This window comes from Macrosteles quadrilineatus, unplaced genomic scaffold (assembly GCF_028750875.1).
Source record: "Macrosteles quadrilineatus isolate MER2022 unplaced genomic scaffold, UCM_ALF_1.0 Scaffold_23__1_contigs__length_1887923, whole genome shotgun sequence".
Classification (NCBI taxonomy): domain Eukaryota; kingdom Metazoa; phylum Arthropoda; class Insecta; order Hemiptera; family Cicadellidae; genus Macrosteles; species Macrosteles quadrilineatus.
Genome location: NW_026542616.1, coordinates 1,238,672 through 1,258,358, shown reverse-complemented (window position 1 = coordinate 1,258,358; position 19,687 = coordinate 1,238,672). Strand labels below are relative to the sequence as shown.

The window sequence follows — 19,687 nt, the reverse complement described above, 5'->3', positions numbered from 1 at the left end:
ATAAGTCGTTCCATCAGTTATATTGTGCATTCGACAGAAATTAGTTATTTAGACCAGCGCAATCTATCGGTGGCTCACACCAACTTTACAGAATTTGATGAATAAACTGGCGACAAATTTAATATGGGGATGGAATGTCTAGTTGTATCACAACTGTGGAAGGTGATTGTGGAGATGTTAAATGAAAAAGAACAGATAAAATTAAAAATTTTATTGATAACATAGTAGTTACAATGAATAAAAAGTTTTACCCATATAATATCAACATTTATAAAAGAGTCAGTCATATTGTTTGACCTCTTATCCCTTACATAGGTAATATCACTATTTGGAATGTTCAAGGTAAATTATTTTGTTCAACTACTGGACACAAAAAATCAATAAAGCAGCGAACCAACCTCTTTGGGAAGCAATTTGAAAAACAAAATATCTAAAAACCGACTATGTTAATTATTGTTTGGTTTCAAATAAAAGTTCCCGATGAGCATACACTTGAGTTTTACTAAAACTGTTACTAATACTGCAAAAACATAGGTATGGTAATGGTTTTTTATTTGTATTAATATGGAATAAAAATGGTTAAAAACAGTTTTTAAATACTAGGCTATATAGTATAAACTTGCATAAAAACTTATGCTAAGATGTTTTGAAATTAAAAAAAAACACTATTTAATCGTTGATTTTTAAGTAGCAATTTACACAACAATAAGTCATCATTTAAAATTGTAAGCACACTTGTTGTGAATTAGAAAATAAGAAACAATACCCTGAAAAATATAACTTATTGTTAATGTACAAGCAATAATGATTATAAAACAATACACATATGAAAATTAATGTACAATCAAGAATGGCAATAAAACAATAAAGATATCACCATAAACCACCAATTGGTAGATACTTAGTATTAAGTTACTACTGGAATTCATTTACAAGAATGAGCAAGATGAAGTTATTAAACATGTCAATACAAAATATCACATTTAACAGCAAAGCTCGGTCAAATGTTGTGTTTTATTTTATTTTATCTCATAGAAACAAAGGCACTTGTAATAAACAAGAAAATCATGATAGAAGGGGGATAAATAAGACAACAATAAACAACATACACTTAAACTAAATACAATAGCATACATTTTTATAAAAAGATAAATTGCAGTAAAACTTTTATTATTTATTTAAGATTAAAAGAAAACAATACAAACACTCGGAGGCAAATATTTTGAGCAACTTCTTGGCAGTGATACTGCATTACCAATGCACTCTGACAAGAATCTAACAGACGAAAGTAAAATACTTGCAATATAACTAGTAATATTAAGGGCAATTTATTTAATTTGTCAATCAACAATAACAGTAGTAATGGCAAAAGTAATTCATTAAATTTGTAAACCAACAATCACATGGGTAATATCAAGGGTAATTCATTAACTTTGTCAATCAACAATAAACCAAAACATTGCTCATTAAATTTCTCTACTAACAATAACAGTAGTAATATCACCAGTGGTAATTAAATATGTTAATTAACAATGAAACATAACGAGTAATATAAAGGATGGTTTCTTACATCTCTCAACTAACAATCACACTGGCAATATTAATTATTAAATTCATTAAATCCTAAATTTAAGAAGTTTGTTATACATCATGATACAAACCATAGGAGTAACATTAATAGTTGGTTCATGCTACTCTTCACTTACTCCAACTGCTGAATAGTCTCATTTACTGATGATGCCAATTGATCAATATATTGATCTATTTCATTAACATAGCCATCATACTCATCATCATCTTTGTAACTTTCATTTTCAGAATCACTGATTGTCTCAACATCAGCTTCAAACAAGTTGGTGCTATTGATAGAGTTACAAGCATTTATATAAACTGAAGACACTGATTGAAAACATTTTCTGATCAAATAAGGGGTTTTTAGCCCAAGAGTCGTCAGGTACATTTTTGCACAAACTGAAATTCTCTTTCCGTCAATTTCAAAAGCGTAGTTAAAACTCTGTCTTCCTGTGCTAGTTTGGCTGTTTGCTGCTACGTCAACTGTGTTGAAAATGAAATGTCTTTTCTGCTGAGGATTGAAATTGCGCCAAAAATCGTTGAAAATAGCCTCTCTTTGATTTTCTGTTACATATTGGCACAAACTATCTTGTACATTGTGTTTTGGGTGTCTTAATGAGCATCTACGGAGCATTTCTTTTGGAATCATCATTCTTTTACCTCTTTTCTTTTTTAACTCAAAGAGTGAAACCTCTTCTGAGTTCGGAATATCGTTTTCCTGCAATGGGTTATTATTCATCTTGAGCTTCAAAATAGGGACCCTGGGATGAGAAAGAGAGGGCGAGCCTGGAAAATAATACAAAATGTTAGAACATATGTAATAAAACTATTTAATTCTGCAACTAAATTATTCTGCTATAAAACTACGTATTATAATTAAACATATCGTAGAATAAGAATACTAATCCGTAGGCCCTAGAAAAACCAATCTAGAGACTCGTCAAAGGGGGGAAGATAGGACATTAGAAAGTAGAAACATTTATGAGGGTTCAATTTATTTAATTTCACAACATTAAATGTACAGTTAACACAGCAATAAAATCCCCAACACTAAGCCAAATGAAATAATACAGCATCTAAGCACAAGTACATAAAGTTTTTGAGAAATAGTCGACTAGAATAGAATGAGAAAGAGAGAATCCAACACCTTTATCCGTATTCTATCTATACTTACCGTTAAATGATATAACTCTTAATGTTGTTTTTGTAATTAAAACCACACATGACCTGCTGGAAAAAGTATATAAAAAAATAGTATATTTTGTACCTAGAGCAGAAAATGAGGTTTTGCCGGCTCAACTACAAATTTAAGGTTATGTGAAGAAATAATTTGAGGAATCCGCAATGATAATAATAAATAGTTGCTAGACAGTGGTGACGATAAAACAATTCTATTGCAATATTATGGATACTGATTGTGTATTTAATATGCATTCATGTTTTAAGAAAGTAAGCGAGCAGCTGATTTTGCGGCCCTAGGGATGTAAAAACCTGCTCGGTCCCCAAATGACGATGACAGCTGGCATGGCCAGCAAAACGCAACTTTCGGCCACCAATTAACGTATGTAAAACAGCTTAAAACATCATAGTATGGTGAAAAAATTAACAAAGCATGTGTAAATTGAAGAGATTATTTGTCAACAATTTATTCAATGCTAACTTGTCTCAATTTGTTAATATGTACATCCCAGACCCTTTTCAACCATATGTTAGTTCTCTTACTTTATATTAGATTTTTGCTTCACCTGTTCTCGTATGTTTCTACTTAAAAAAACAAATCAGTAAACCAGACCATTCGTCATAAAAAAAACAACCCAATTTCAAGACTTACGAAAGTAGATAAGATAGTATTTTTGTTCCACAGGTATAAGTTTTGAAATCAATATATAGTAGTTATCGAAAGAATATTAATGTAAGAATACTAGTTATAAATTAATATTTAAGTTGCAATTTCAAGTACAATATGAAGAAATGGTAATTTACTTTAGCAATCTAACAAAAATTCTCCATAAGATTTATTCTTCAGAGTTACTAAAGAGCAAGGAAAGGATTGATTGATACAAACAAAACAAGAAAACATAGAACAGTGGAGCTCTAGAGAGCTCAGAACTAGTCCGCAGAAAATCATACAAAGGCAAGAAGGGTAAGATACAAGATACAGAGGGTAAGAAGGAACATATCACCCTCACCCTTAAAATATAGTGTGGCCCATTTTGTAGGGGTTTACTTGACTAGTAAATCTTAACATTGTTTGGCAACCTAATTTTTTTTTAACTGATTCAGCTTAGAGCTAAAATTAAATCTAGAAGTAGAGTATTGTTAACAAGTTGTAAGCTGATCATTCTGTTGTCTTGAACAATCCAGGATGCAGAGTATTTCTCGTTGCTCACCAGCTCTGGTATAGAACAGAAAATCAATGAAATTAAATAAAATACCAAAACATTCAGACAGCAAGGAGAAAGAAAACAACATTGGGTTAATAAACGCTGTATTTGGCCAAGTATTGCTAAATGCCGTTCAGTGGACATCCAATTAAGAACACTTATGCTAAAATTTATTCTAACAGAAATTTAATTTCCTTATAATTATTAGGACTAGAAGGAGGAGTATCTATAGTTGAATACTCTATACGATTCAAAATGCAGAATCTAGGGTAATCTGTAACCCTAATTGTATTTAACAACACATTTCCATGCTAAATATACAAGTTCTGGAGATTACTCTCCTCGTAGGAATGTCTGTGACGAACTCTCGAAGTGTGAAATCTTGTCATCATAAATAAAATATAGAATCAGATTTCAAGCTTTGCTAGGTAATTTGATTTTAGTGCTTTTTGGGGCCATATTTAAATAACGATTTGACATAACAAAACGGAGAGGTAATTGTTTTTGGCACATCTCACTTGCTGGGCAGCACTTTCTCCACGAATCCTTTCAGATCTTGCAGCTCCTGAAACAAGATACAAAAAACAGTTACCAATTAACTGTCAAATTAACCCTATCTACCATGGGTGGTGTTGTGCTGTGCTCATTATTATTATAGGGGTAAATTTGGTACAGTACTGCATTCGGTTGATTAGGCTCGAACATTGGTGCATTTTATGAGTGCTGTTATCAAGTTAAGACATTGTTAACACCTGTAAAGATTGTTGAGTGTCCAAGCTTTTACTTTAGTTGATGAAAATAATAAATACTCAAATTTAATGCATGATAAGTGGTTTATCCATGTTTTGCCCTTTATAGTTAGAATTTAGGTTGGTTCAAATTTGTTTATCGGTCTCTGGATGTTTTTACCAAGTTCCACTGCATTTTTTAAAATCCAACTTTTCTGGTAGGCCTGATACTTTACCCTCCTAATCCTGTAGGTGTTGTATTTCCACACTAGCAAACTGTAAAATGTCTGAAGGTGCATACATTTCATTGTTTTACCCATACAGTAGACCCCCTCTTAACCGACCCTAATGGGACCGGACCTACGTCGGATAACTCAAAAGGTCGGTTAAAACGGGCAATCCCTAAAATCATAACATAATGAAATGCTATTCATTTGGAATTATATAATCAATATTTTGAAGTCATACTTGCATTAGTTATAAAATAAACTACTCTTTGCTCGAGCTACGATAACGAACGTTATCGATGATGACAAACTGACAATAGGCCATGCTATATTTTTTGTGATCAACACAAAATAACTTATTCTTAGTCATATCCTGTGGAGATAAGCGTATGGTTCAGTTCTCATCGCCCGGTGTGGGAGCGGAAATGCCGAGATTCCTAGAAAGCGGCGGTTAAACCGAACTGCTCTCAAAGCAAGGTCGGTTAAAACAAACTGTATTATTTCACGATCGAAGGCGGATAATCCGATTATCGGTTAATACGAGGTCGGTTAAGAGGGGGTCTACTGTAGTTTGTTAACCAAAGTCAACAGAGCAGATTTAATTTATAATTTCACCTAATTTTAAAAGCATCTATTGACTGCCACCCAGTTCAATCCCCTCTCACTAGTAACCTACCTCTTCAGAGGAACTGTGCATCATGCCCCTGTACGTCTTGAACTCAGCACTCTTGACCAGAGTTTTGAGGATGGACGCAGTCAGCTGACCCCACTTGTAAGGAACGATCGGATCACAGTCACCGTGGCACTGTATTATCGGTGTGTCCTTGTTGGCGGCGTTTAACACCTGTAAAATAGAAAAATGCTTTAAAAAAGGTCAAAACTTACTTAGGGGGTTAGCGTGTTTCTGATTACGCAAACATCCTAAAAAACATTAGGCCTACAGGAACGTTCCATGCCTACGGTACTGTTTAAGTGCACTGAAGGATTAGTATGTAGATCCACTATGTTTTGACATTTTACTATTTCAACGTTGTCTATCTTTCAATTGCTTGATTTACATGCTTCTAATTACAGCGTACTACTTAACGTTATAACATATTACATTACTATCAACGTAAAATTTTACAATCATACATTGATGAAAAAACAAACGATGTGAGTAGAAAAAAAACTTAGAATAGTTTGTATTCATAAGATGGTGATGCATATGTGTGTGATTTTTGAAGGCTTGACAAGTGATGGATCCACTTTGTATGAATAAGATGATAAACTTGTTTATGACTGAGATCACTAGGGTCCGGTCAAACCATAAAAAAGCTACTATATTTTCTAACTAAGATTACACATTTTCTTCTTCAATTTTTTTATGATATTGAAAACTCCTTCCAGCTTCTTATTCGTAACTATTAAAACTAAAAGATCATAGTGTTGTGTTGAATCTTATATTTCAAAAACTGAAAAGTAAACATTTACAAAACAATTTAAACAAATATCATGTGAGCATGTAAGTTAATTAAATAAAACATATGTTACTTGTAAATTAGCTTTTCTCTATTATTTGTGTGGAACAGATGGTACTGCAACTAAATTAGGTAGAAAATAGATTGTTCCTCAAAAACCATAGGCTACTCCTTTGGTGAAAATGTAAAAAATATATGTGTCCTTGTAAAAACCATAAATACCTTATTACAACTAAATTTAGTAAATTTGATCACACAAAAGAGTAAATTGCATAGCATTAACCATTTCTTTTTACCCAATGATAATAAATTAGTTAATAACAATAATGAATAGAATACTGATCAAAGTGTACCAACCGATGGGAATGACTTGTGTAGAGGGAGCCAACACGACAGAGCCATGACTCCGGCCAGCTTCTTGGGGAAGGTCAGAGCCGAGTATAGGGCAAGAGCACCACCCTGCAAACAGAGTTAACAATCACTGTGGGTTAACTTAGAGACTGCTTTATAATAATGGATTGGAATCTAGAACATTTTAACGGACGCGTTGCAGAAAGTCAACAGTCCCGGAAGGTCAAATAATTTATACCTGTGCCGCTAGGTCAAAAACTACAATTTTTGCAGTGTCTGTAGATCAAAAATCCCAGAAAGTCAAATAGTACAGTCCGGGCTAAAAGTTTAGTCTATTTTAAAGCAATTGACTTATTGGGAATTTGACTTAATGCAACAGCAGTTTTAATATAACGAAATAAGATAAAATATAAGTTCAGTTTCGCTGAGTCAACAGTGCCGGAAGGTCAAAAGTATAATCTGTTAAAAACAACGATAGTCCTCTCGACGCATGTCTTCAATAATTTCGTGTTTTGGTGTTCTTAAAGTTGTGCTAAAATTTTGAAATTTGGCACAGAGCTTCTTGGTTAGTCCTACTCGATGACTATTTTGTTGGAACTTTAAACTATTTACCGATCTAATTAATAAAAAATGATTTGTATGGTGAAATAGTTTTAAATCGTGATTTCTAACATGAAAAAGTTAGCATGCGAGATTTTTTTTTGTTTTTGGGTTAGAGAGGTTTTGTCTGTGGCAAAGTTGAAGCCAAAAGTGTAATGCGTAAAATATATTTTTTTGGAATTTTTTACAATCAGTGGTTCAGTAGATAACTTGGGTTGAAGAGGACGGCAAATGTAGCATTTCGCAACGCATGGAAAGAACTACATCGTACGATGCGACTGCTGAGTGGACTTTTAATTTATCTAATTTAATTTATCTAAGGACAAGAAAAAGGTGAATATACAGATCACCAGTACATTCATATTATTTATAAAAAATCTTTCTTTATTACCAGCTAACATTTTTCACTTATAAGAATACATCATAAACAGGGTGTTAAAATAAGCGGGGAGATACTTTACCTAGTAATTCCTTGGGTCAAAATAAACAGAAAATCAAGGATAACATTTTTTCCAAAATAATTTCGTTAACCAGATATCCACCATTTTGTATTTTTTACATACAAATATTTATCTTTGCACTTTTCCAACCGATGTTTATCAAACTTGGTATGTATGTTAAGGTAGGAGAGACCCATGTTATAAACAAAGATTCATCTCGATTCACCCTAAAATTTCAAAATTTAACACTTAACTACAATATAATATACTCTACTACACCACAATATTTACGTATCACCATAAATCTTTAACAAAATAAAACGTTAACATTTTTAAAAACCAAAGTAAATCAATATAATATTTCTTTTTTGAAAAATATATTTAAAAAACAGGCGATGGTAAAATAACGACAGGCGAGTTTCGATCTGGGTGTTTCAGGTTTGAATCTAGGAGGATTTAACATTAATTAACATTAATGTTTAATCCTCCTAGGTTTGAACTGATTGAGAGGAATACATGAAACCGAAGGGGGGAGGTAGCAACAAGTGCACTAGTATTTACTAGTGTCCAATTACAATTTGATGGATTTAACCAAAACCTTTTCTATTTCACTTATTTTCAGCTGTTAATACAGATTGTTTAATACTGACATTGCATTATTATATTTTAATTTGAGCCTAATTACGACGGTCTACGTACACGTTATTAGTGATATAGTAACATTGTTTATTATCATATTGTTGTATTACACGAAAGACATTAATTTACGACGATCCTTCGGCTTACATATTATTGGATCATTTGTTTACGTATCACGATTGTAAACGTTGATTGTTGGGGTATAATTTTAGCGATTTAAATATTATACAGAGCACCTACGGTTAGGAACAAACTCCTACAACAGTTTTATTGTTATTTAACATACTAATCAACAATAACGTTTGCCGCCAATTGTATTAAATCTAATATGGGTCCTTGGAAACTATTTTTGTTAGTTTGGATGTACAATCTCTTCCCGATGGTGTAAGTGCTGACTGAGCCAGAAGACAGGCAAAAAACAGCCTTGCAAGAACAACGACTCATCCGTGCCTACCACGACCACTCCCGCCGTTATCACCGTGACACTGGCGTAGGCTACTACATCCAAGGCAATAGTTTTAGCATAGATTTATCATTAACTTTAGATACTGGATGTAGAGATTTCATTTAAGAGAAACAGATAAAGCATTGACTTTGGATACTACAAGTAGTCATCCCATTTATGAGAAACAATTATACAATTGACTTAGTGAACTTGTAGGAGACATCTCAATTACGTGAACTATATTTAGCATTGACTTTGAAAAAGTATTGGATTACAGTACTATGATAGCTCCGTTCAATATTGCAAGCAGACAACTGCATTTTACACCTAGTACACATTAGTACACGCAAAATAATGCAAGGGACCTTGAAAGAAATATTGGCAATGAATTTTTCATAATGGCAGAAAATAATTACAGTACAAAGCACTGTGGTGCATAATCAACACAGTAAATCAATGAAAACAGAAAAAAGTTCAAAATCTACACATTTCTTTCTACATCTATTATTTCTTACTTTACAAAATCACCGAAACCACGCTCTCCTCGTGTAAGTATAGATATATTGTGGGAACTACATCTGAACTAGGTTGAATTAGCATAATAGCGCAAGTTTAAATGAGAACAATTGTATGACTAAAACTAGTAAAAATAATTTATTTGGTAACTGATGACGTTGTTTAGACCTATCAGGAAACTACACTCCTTTACCACGTAAATATCTAACATAGTTTGTACCTCTGTGATTTCGTCTAATCATATTCAGTGATTCATTCTTTACATAGTTTGACTTTTTCGTAGGCCTGGTTGTAATATAGCTTATGTCTGGTTTTACATAGGTGTTGTCGCTGGTTATACAGTAGTACTTGCACATATTCGCGCCTTTTTTAATCCCGCGCTTTTATCGAGTGCGTTGACATTGACTAGTTATTCCAACTATTGTCATCAGTTTCTCGTTCTGTAACACACATTCTAATCATGATGTATCCCTCACTACATTTCCGCCTTGAACTGCATTATTTGACGAGCGTCTGGTTTAAATACATTAATCGATTTACAAGCTACATTATGAAATATTCATAATGTACCTTGCAAATCGATTAATAGATAGTCTACTAACTAATTTACTCCCTACAAATAATTAGGTAATACATTATTTAATACAGTGATATCAATGACAAATGTATATGATACTTTTACTAATACAATATTCTTAAATTTATTACACCTATTTGCAAATGTTTCAGCTACCTTGTCCACAGTAACATTTACATTCGTGTAGTTCTTGACAGAAGACTTTAATACAAAACTAGATGTATGTCTCTTGGACTTGACATAATTTCAAAAAGAAGTGATATTGTATACAACTCACAACAAAAATCAAATAGTTAGTATACGCTGTCCTAATTGTTATTTTTACTTCCGATTTTATAGTTGTAAACAAGGCAATAATGGTGGTTGGAAAACTTAAGTTTTTCGCATACTTGTCTTAATTTACAGATTCGGTTGCATCCTTTGTTAACCAAAAAGGATATTTACATTTATTGACAAAATAAAACTTAGACTGATCGATGATTATAAATACGATGACAACTGCATTTACATCACCATACTTATGCAAATAGGTCCAAAATAAATCTCTCATAGACAATATAACTTATAAAGACCGGCCTCTGCAGTAATATGGTTTACCGTACTTATTAATTGCGTACTTATTAATTTACCGTACTTATTAAAAAATAGCAAAGTGCCGAAAATTACCGATTTTGGGTAAACCCAGCTTAGGTTAGGGCTGAGGAGCTCAGCTAAAGGTTATTTTAGGGAGTCCTTGGAGGCTAGTGGCCATTTTGGATAATTTCAAACAGCTGCTGAAGAGCGATTTATCGTCCAAAAATATTTTTCAAACACCAAAGTGATTATAATTTAACATCGAGTATAGTGTGAGATTAGAAATGTTCTTTGTAGTTTTTTTATTGTTCTCCAGTGGAGTCAATGAAAGCTAACAGCCATCTTGGATTTGTCCCCCATAAGAGCGATGTTAATTACGTTAATTTCAGACAGCAGCTGGAGATTTATTTACAGTCCAAAAATATTTTTTCAAACATCAGAGTGATTGTAATTTAAATATCTAGTATATTGTTAAACTATAAATTGTCTTTGTAGTTCTTTCATTGTTTTATGAGTTAGAACGTCTAGGCTCCAAGGACTCTTTTACACTCTTTTATTGACACTTACCAGTCAAATGTGGCGATATTAATGATTTATAACGCTTTTAACGAGTTTCAAACGTGTTTTTCGTGGTGAAATATGTGTTTGCTGAAAAAGTGCAAGAGGAAAAGAAGTTTGAAATGACTCGAATAATAAAAAATAGGCTTCCATTAAAAGAAAAAAAGATTTTTCGAGCGCTTATAATCGCCGATTTCTAAAGCTTTTCTCGATTTCCAAACGTGATTTTCAGGGTGAAATAGTCGTTTCCCCCTAAAGTGCCAAAGGAAAATAGCATAATTTTGGTAGATAAGGTAAAAAATTCGATAAAACATAAGTAGTGCAAGTTCAGTATTGCCTCCTGGATTTCACCAATCACGTATTCAGACCTTAATTCCAAAATTTAGTTAACCTTGCGCTGGATTTTGAGATAAATATTGCAAACCCACAACGGACCTTTCCAGTTCTTCCTTATCTTTACCGCATATCTCTCTTATCTCCAAGACTACAGACTGCGCAATGAAGGAGGGTCTCGTGCCTATGCCTAATCTGACGAAGAATGAGCAAGAGCAATCGTACATTTGTTTTTTTAATTGTGGTGTAAAACTTTTTAATTTATGTTTAGATGTTATTTAATTTCTTGTTATGTGAGTTTGAATTTAGTATGGTAGCCATTTCAGAAGAAAGTATTAAAGTAATTTGAGATGTTAAGATTATGAAGAAATGTCATTTCTTTAACAGAAATACTAAGATAACTTCTCAAAATGACTTCTAAATTGTTATTTATTTTGCTAATGCAAACAAGCATCTGTTTAGTAAATATAATAAAATTATTTCGTTTATTACGATTGTGTTAGTGTATATTACTATCGATATATCGAACTATTGACAAGAATGCCACATTAAGGCAGGGTGCACACTGGAGAAACCCGTTTCAGGAAACTGGTTTCATCAAATTGGTTTCAAGGAAACCATTTCTTTAACAAATGCACACAGAAGAAACGGGATTCCATCAGTTTCTTGATATGAATTCGGATGATGATGATGTGACTTATGAATTCGAATGATGATGATGTGACTATATTGGTGATGGCTAAAGAAAACTAAAAGAAGGAAGTATTGGGTTCACCCGTTGATTAGGGATGGTCAACACAGTACTTACATTGTAGCTCGTTAATTATGCAGTAATCCTGTAATATTTTTAGATTTTTAAGAATGCCAAAGCCTCTTTTAGCGAATTTCCCATATAGGGAATAAGCTATTACCGTAGTACTCATGGTAAGACCTGGGCCCGGGACCGATTTTTTTTTCGTTTTGAGGTCCCTAGAGGCCAAAAACACCATCCGTTCAAATTCATATATATATATATATATATTTATATATATAATATATATTTATATATGTGTCCGTTAGCGCGATAACTCGAACAAAAACTATCCGATTTTGATGAAATTTGGTACAAACGTGTGAACCTACGTTTATTCGAACGAGTTCGCGAACCAGCATGATCGGACCATGGGAACGGGGGTTTATGGGGGGTTTTATGGGGTAAAAATGGGGTTTTCCCATTTTTGACTCAAAATACATAAAATTTTGGAATTTCTTTCCAAACTATTTTGTAGAGCTTAAAAAAACAAATAATTTAGTATATTGAAGCGTTATAATGCACCTAATGGTTACGGAGAAAATTCCAAAAAAAGTAAATTTAAAATTCCCATGTTATTTTTATGGAGAATAAGTAAACTGTTGTAGTTTGCTTGTTTATTATCATATTTTGCCCAAATTTGGAAAATGTTTTTATTTCTTACTAACTATTAACATTTTACATAAAAAAACACTTTTACCCTCCCTGTTGCAGCAAACCTAAGTATGTGTTAGACTGATTCTATTTAAATAAGGAATGTGATATTTTTAAGGAGACATTTTGTGTAAATCCAATCAGGCAAATGGAAATTCGCTTAGTCTGCAGGTTTGCTGTGGCGGGGTATTTGAACTTTTAGTGGAATTACTTAGCCCACTAATAAAAAAGAAGGACACCAACCGGAGGTTAGCTCTGTGAGCTGAGGAAAAATAACAATACATTGAGGTAAGTCAAGAAAACCAATAGAAACGTGAAACTTAAGCCTATACGAAATCTGTTTTTTGGATTTCATGTAAACCAGTTGCAAGAAACAAATGAAATTACAGTTTCATGCAACGCAGTGTGCACTACCCTTTGTTAAACTAATCCATCTGTTGCGAGCAACTAAAGTTTCACGTTTCATGAAATTGGTTTCCTGAAACGGATTTCTCCAGTGTGCACCCTGCCTTAGCTACCCCATTCAGTTTTTCAAATTTAAAAATCATATCTTACAAACAGAACTTTCCAAATTAAACATCAAAATTATTTAACTGACCTTTACCCTATAGAATCAGGAATCCCCAAAGGAAGCGTACTTGAACCATACTTGTATATTCCCTATACATCGGACCTACCAGAAATTGTAAACACTATGGTTGCCACATTTGCGGATGATATGACCATTTTATCTGTCCACGACAAACCGGTTCAAACTACAGCAAATTTACAGTTAAACTTGGATGAAATTTCACATTGGTTTAAAACATGGAGGTTCAAAATTAGTGAAAATAAATCAGAAAACATTACTTTTACCCTAAATCTGGCTACATGTCCTCCAGTATCCATGAACAATATTCACCACCCTAAAGTAACAGAAATAAAATACTTGGGCATGCACTTAGATGCAAAGCTTAATTGGAAGGCACATATCTGGACTAAAAGACAATATCTAAATTTTAAAATAACTAAGCTTAATTGTCTTCTTGGATCTAAATCAAAACTTAGTACACAAAATAATGTTACTTTGCAGAAAAGTTATAAAACCAATTTGGACTTATGGGATCCAACTTTGGGGATCATCAAGTACATCAAACATTGAAATTTTTCAACGATACCAATCAAAATTGCTACGTAAAATTGTCAACGCACCTTGGTTTGTTACTAACAGAACACTTCATAATAATCTTAGAATTTGAAAAGTCAAAGAAGAAATTACAAAATCTAGTGAAAAAAGATAATCAAATTGGAAAATCATTCAAAATCGTCTTATACAAAACAACTTTTGCAAAACTTATGACAGCTAGCCTGACCATACTACTGGAACGAATTACACGCGGTTGGTACCAAATGAAAGATATTTTCCTGTAGATGTGATGAATCCCTTTATAAATTAAAATAGGCTCAAAAATAAACACAAGAAACGAATTTAAAATTAAAAAAATAACTTGGGCCGTATGGGTTGCCATGTAGGTAACGAAATAACAACTAAATGTAAACAGAAAATAAAACCAAATAGAAGAAATTCCATTTACATGTCTTATTTATAGCATAGGGTAAATATAGATAAGTTGGAAAAATACATACTTTTGGTCAAGTTTCCGACCACAAGGCGAGCTCTCATCTTGCACTAAATTTATTGGACAATCACAACACCATTTACGACATTAAACCTCCCATTCAGATTCGGCTGTGTTATCAAAATTATCTTTGTTAGCTAGTGTTGAGAGTGGTAAATCACTATACTTTTAACGTTGTATTATTGTTAATGTATTTGCTTATTTTTCTACTTTTGAAACAGACTGTAAATTAACTAAAACATCATAGTGTGGTGAAAAAAATTATACATACTTTCGATACATGCGATTGCATACAATCGAAGCTCACAACTGAGTTTAAATCAGCTGACTTTCACTTCCTAGGGAGAAAATAGTGAAAATACCTACTTTAAGCTCACTAAATACGGCTGTTTTTGCTGCAGTATGACTCAGCGTTTGCAGTATGCTTCAGTGTTTTAATAAATATTTGATAGTTAATTTGTCGATAGTGTAATGCAGGTTAATCTTATATAATTCATTACAATGATCAACCACCAAAACACATACTTCAGATTCAGTTAAGCCTAAAATTATTCAAAGATCCCGTGGGTGATAACATAGGTACCAAAAAGATATTTTTTAGATTTTAAGATGAAAAATTAACTGATGAAGAAGCGGATGAAGCAACAGTCTGATCTAGAGTTAAGTTCACAAGAACAGTGGGAATGAAGCTAGTAATTAAGTCTAGTAATTAACGGTAGTATACAAAATACGAAACGTGACATTGGATTGGGCCGTTGAGTATTTTGAATACAATAGGGGTACTCGTCAAACAGTTAAATATTATTATTTCTATGAATTTAATGGGTAACTTTAAAAGATTAGGTGGAATTTCTAACAATACTTCACCGTAATCAGCAGCAAACATACATAAGGAATTCCAGTTATTACAACAGACGCTCTGACAGCCCATTAACATAAGACCTGCAGACGGGTCAACGAATATGCTGAAAAAAATAACGAGATAAGTGAGTGTTAAAGTGACTATTTATATCCGGTCGTCATACGCCACGAGACATTCCGTCAGTGAATGGGAGGCCCACACAAGGGTGAAGATCGATAACGCGCTGCATTTGGAATGGAATAAATTGCACAGGTCCTCGAAAAGTACTAAATTCTCGAGTCCCGAAAAAGTCAAGTCCCCAAAATGTTTTATACACTTATATATATATGAATTTGAACGGATGGTGTTTTTGGCCTCTAGGGACTCAAAACGAAAAATTACATCGGTCCCGGGTCCAGGTGTTCCCATGAGTTATACGGTAATAGCTTATTCCCTATATGCGAAATTCGCTAAAAACCTAATAATTCTATAGAATAACAAGCTGTACCCGCTGGCTTTGCCCCGTTAAACTAATTAATTTTCAAGATTAGCTCGTTCGCATGGCTCAATCAAGTCCTGGTTGAAGTTCGTTCGCTACGCTCTCTCACCTTTAGGTTGGAGCTCGTTCGCTGAGCTCACTTGCCTTGGGGTTAACTCACCTCCAGGTTGAAGTTCGTTCGAAACGCTCACTCAGCTTTTGGTTGCAAATTAGCTGTTGTCATAAATTGTTGAATTGACACAGCTGTTATGATTCATTAATTCCTTTTAAATATGAAAAATCATAAGGTTCAGATGGGAAACTCCAGAGCCACTGGGGCGGAGCCCGAATGCCCGATCATAATAAAAACTACTTAGTTTTCCTATTTAATGCCCAAAGAATCGGTGAATCGAATTTCAACCTCCTAGGTAAATGGGAAGTGGGAGAATTAGTGATGATGCGTGAGTGAGAGTGAGTGTGTCAGTGAGGGCTTTGCCTTTTATAAGTATACATAGCACATTCAACCAGCTGTTAGTTAAAACAAATTATATTGGACTAAAACAAATCGATGATTACAAAGAATACTTTAAAAAATAATTTGAACATCCTACTACTGTACCTATTTTACTATGCACATTTAATTAAACTGCCATCCTCGTACCGAAGAATTAAATGTATCAATGGTCAGCATTACACATACATAGTATAAATAAGTCAACCATAAGTATGTATTTGAATTTTCTTCCAAATGCTGAATTTGTGTCACAAATACTGAATGTTACAGCTGTTATGTTAAGCAAATTATATTGTACTAAAAGCTAGCTAGAAGCATTGACTTATTGGAGAAGGTTAGCATCGGCTGCTAGACTTTTTAAAAACTAAAACTTAATTTATAAAAAACTGGGACATTAATTTTAAATTATGGCTTTGAAATTATCTAGTTCTCAAAATTGTCTTTCTTTCAACACAAAACTAATGAAAATCCATCGACTGGTTGATTCAGAATCGTGAAAAACCCCCATTTACGTTATAATAATATATATGATAGTTTGGACAGGTTTCAACCCTTCCGTGGCGTAATACATTACACAGTTTATATGTAGACTACATTATAACTCATAAAATAGTTCTACAATTAAACGGATCTCCTTTTACAAACGTATATAATAACCAGAAATGTTCAGATCGTCCTTGCGTGTATTTTATGCCACAAATTTTGACGAAAGGCTTTTCATTACATAAACTATACCTATTTACAGTGTTGACCAAACAGTTGGCAAGAAGCATTAATAAATAAGCTATGTACTAAATATGATAATTTTAGCTCTATTCTAATTATGACAAAACACGAAGTAACTAAAAGCGAGTTTTGTTGGTGTAGTAAGCGTTGCAGGAGGTCTACTTTACACTGAATCGACGTTCACTTTTATTGCTTTTGATCTTCCGGCACTGTTGACTCAGCGAAACTGAACTTGTATTTTACCGTATTTCGTTATATTAAACCTGCTGTTGCATTAGGTCAAATTCCCAATAAGTCAATTGCTTTAACATAGACTAAACTTTTAGCCCGGACTGTACTATTTGACTTTCTGGGATTTTTGATCTACAGACACTGCAAAAATTGTAGTTTTTGACCTAGCGGCACAGGTATAAATTATTTGATCTTCCGGGACTGTTGACTTTCAGCAACATTCCCATTTTAACTAAAGGTTTAAATAACCTGGTTACTGTCACAAGATCCAGTGTAGCTGTTCAAACTATACAGATTCGTTTTAACAGTAACCAGGTAATATAAACCTTCTACAATCAAAATAAACTATATTTTATAAATAAAAATTGTAAATTTAAAATCCCCATGTTATTCTTAAGGAGATAATTGTAAAATGTTGTAGTTTGCTTGTTATGGATATATTTGGATCAAACTTGGCAAATTTATTTATTGTATATCAATCTATTAATATTTAACTAAAAATCCACTTTAATAGTTTTCTTGTAGCAGCAAACCTAAGTAAAATCGTTAAAACATTATTTAAATAGATTGAATTGAAAGGACATTCGCTTAGTCGGCAGGTTTGCTGCGGCGGGGGTATTTTATTAGGTGTTTGGCTGGTTCCCTCTGTCTGTAAAATTGAAAATGGACAGTTTTTTATCAAGTATTTGGCTGCTTCACTATGTGTGGTGAAGTAGGTCAGCAACACACGGAGGTGACAAGTTGTGTGCTGAGTTGTTGTGTTGGAAGTAGGTCGTGATGAAATGGCTTAATTGACGTAATTTATTTTATATATGAACTTGGTATGCTTAGCTTCTGTTTATCATAAAATAGTGTTGTTAAGATAAAGATTCGTTTTCCGCATTATTAGTTTAGTTAAGATCCTGTTTAAGTTTAGATTTATAAGAATGTGAAGTCAAGTGCTTGAAAAAGTCTTGGTGCCTACTGGTGTCTACTTTAGTTGCAGTTTCTATCTTATTGATAAAGATTATGTTGCAAAAACTTACAGTTCTTCCTGTTGTGGTTGTGAGTATAGTTGTGATTATGTGTTGGTGAATAATCACTACTAATATAACTGTTTTTTGGGAGGTCACTTTCACAGAAATGTTACTTGTTGGCCATCTTGGTTTTTACCAACGAGGTCAACGAGTCTTAATTAAACTGACTGTTCTACTTGTAGACATGCTGACCTTCAAAAGTTGTGGTTCATGTTGTAGGCCTATACATGAATTTCATCTAATAAAATATTTCAATAAACCTAATTGAGTGAAACGGACCAATGTTTTGATGACAAGGCTTGAATGTCAAGTACTGAGTATTTAGCTGTGCATTTTAAATGTCCAACGAGTAAGGGACGCGGACTAACAGATAACAAGTTAGTTACCTGTGAGAAGCCCCCCAGAAGGATCCTGTCACTAGGGATGCCGTTTTTCTCCTCAGACTCTATAAGGGCGTGGATATTCTCCGCAGCCTTCTTGATCCCCACCTCATCCTCTGGTCCAGATGCCTCCAGAGACTTGAGGTCGAACCACGACGGCATCCTGAACCCACTGTTGAGCGTCACCGGCATCGTCGGACTGTGGAAAACAAAATGGTGATTCAGTGTCAATATGAATAATGAATAAGAGAATTTATTTCCGTTGAATACAAACTTATTACATACATTGACAGTGTTTGAAAATTGACTGGCCGCTTTTCAAGTAGTGCTGCCAGTTAGAACAAATAAATACAATAAATTATAACAGATTTTGAGTCTAGCATCATGCATTAAAAACTCTCGTGCTGCCATTTGGGTATATGCTAAATACATATAGGCTATTAATATAATAAATAATCAACAATATAAGTGTTGCAAATTATAGGTGCACAATTAAATAACACTAATCTATATATATAAAATCCAATGTTTATTTGTTTGTCCTTTATGGACTCCAAAACCGCTTGACATATTGTAATGAAACTTTCAGGCATTATTAAGCATTATTCAAGGATGTTTTGTGTGAAGTTTGGTGCAGATCTGTCAAAAGGGCTCTGCCCCAGTGGCTCTGGAGTTTCCCATGTTAACCTTATGAGTACTCATATTTAAATGGAATTAAAGAATCTTAACAGCTGGTTCCACTAAACAATTTGATTCTGTGATGTTCAGTAGCATTAAAAAGCTAATAGGTTTACCAACAGGGTGCAGCACTAAAATTTATGACAGCAGCTAATTTGCAATCAAAAGGTGAGTGAGAGTAGCGAACGAACTTCAACCTGGAGGCGAGTTAGCGTAGCGAACAAGCTAATCTGAATGCAAGCGAGCGCAACAAACGAGCTCCAATCCAAAGGTGAATGAGGGTAGCGAACGAACTTCAACCAGGTCGTGTTTGAGCCATGCGAACAAGCTCATCTTGAAAATGAACGGGCATTTGAC

The 19,687-nt window shown here is 33.6% G+C and overlaps 1 protein-coding gene across 1 annotated transcript in view; it reads right to left on the bottom strand.

The window, feature by feature from the left end:
• Positions 1-196: 196 nt before the first annotated feature.
• Positions 197-19,687, bottom strand: part of LOC129005548 (acyl-protein thioesterase 1-like) — a 37,997-nt gene continuing 18,506 nt past the window's right edge. The window contains exons 4-7 of the mRNA XM_054434456.1: positions 18,659-18,851; positions 6,729-6,830; positions 5,588-5,755; positions 197-2,358 (exon numbers count right to left, since the gene is read on the bottom strand). Of these exons, the coding sequence (XP_054290431.1) occupies positions 2,320-2,358; positions 5,588-5,755; positions 6,729-6,830; positions 18,659-18,851 (502 nt within the window). The 3' untranslated portion in view covers positions 197-2,319. The remainder of the gene's footprint in view (positions 2,359-5,587; positions 5,756-6,728; positions 6,831-18,658; positions 18,852-19,687) is intronic.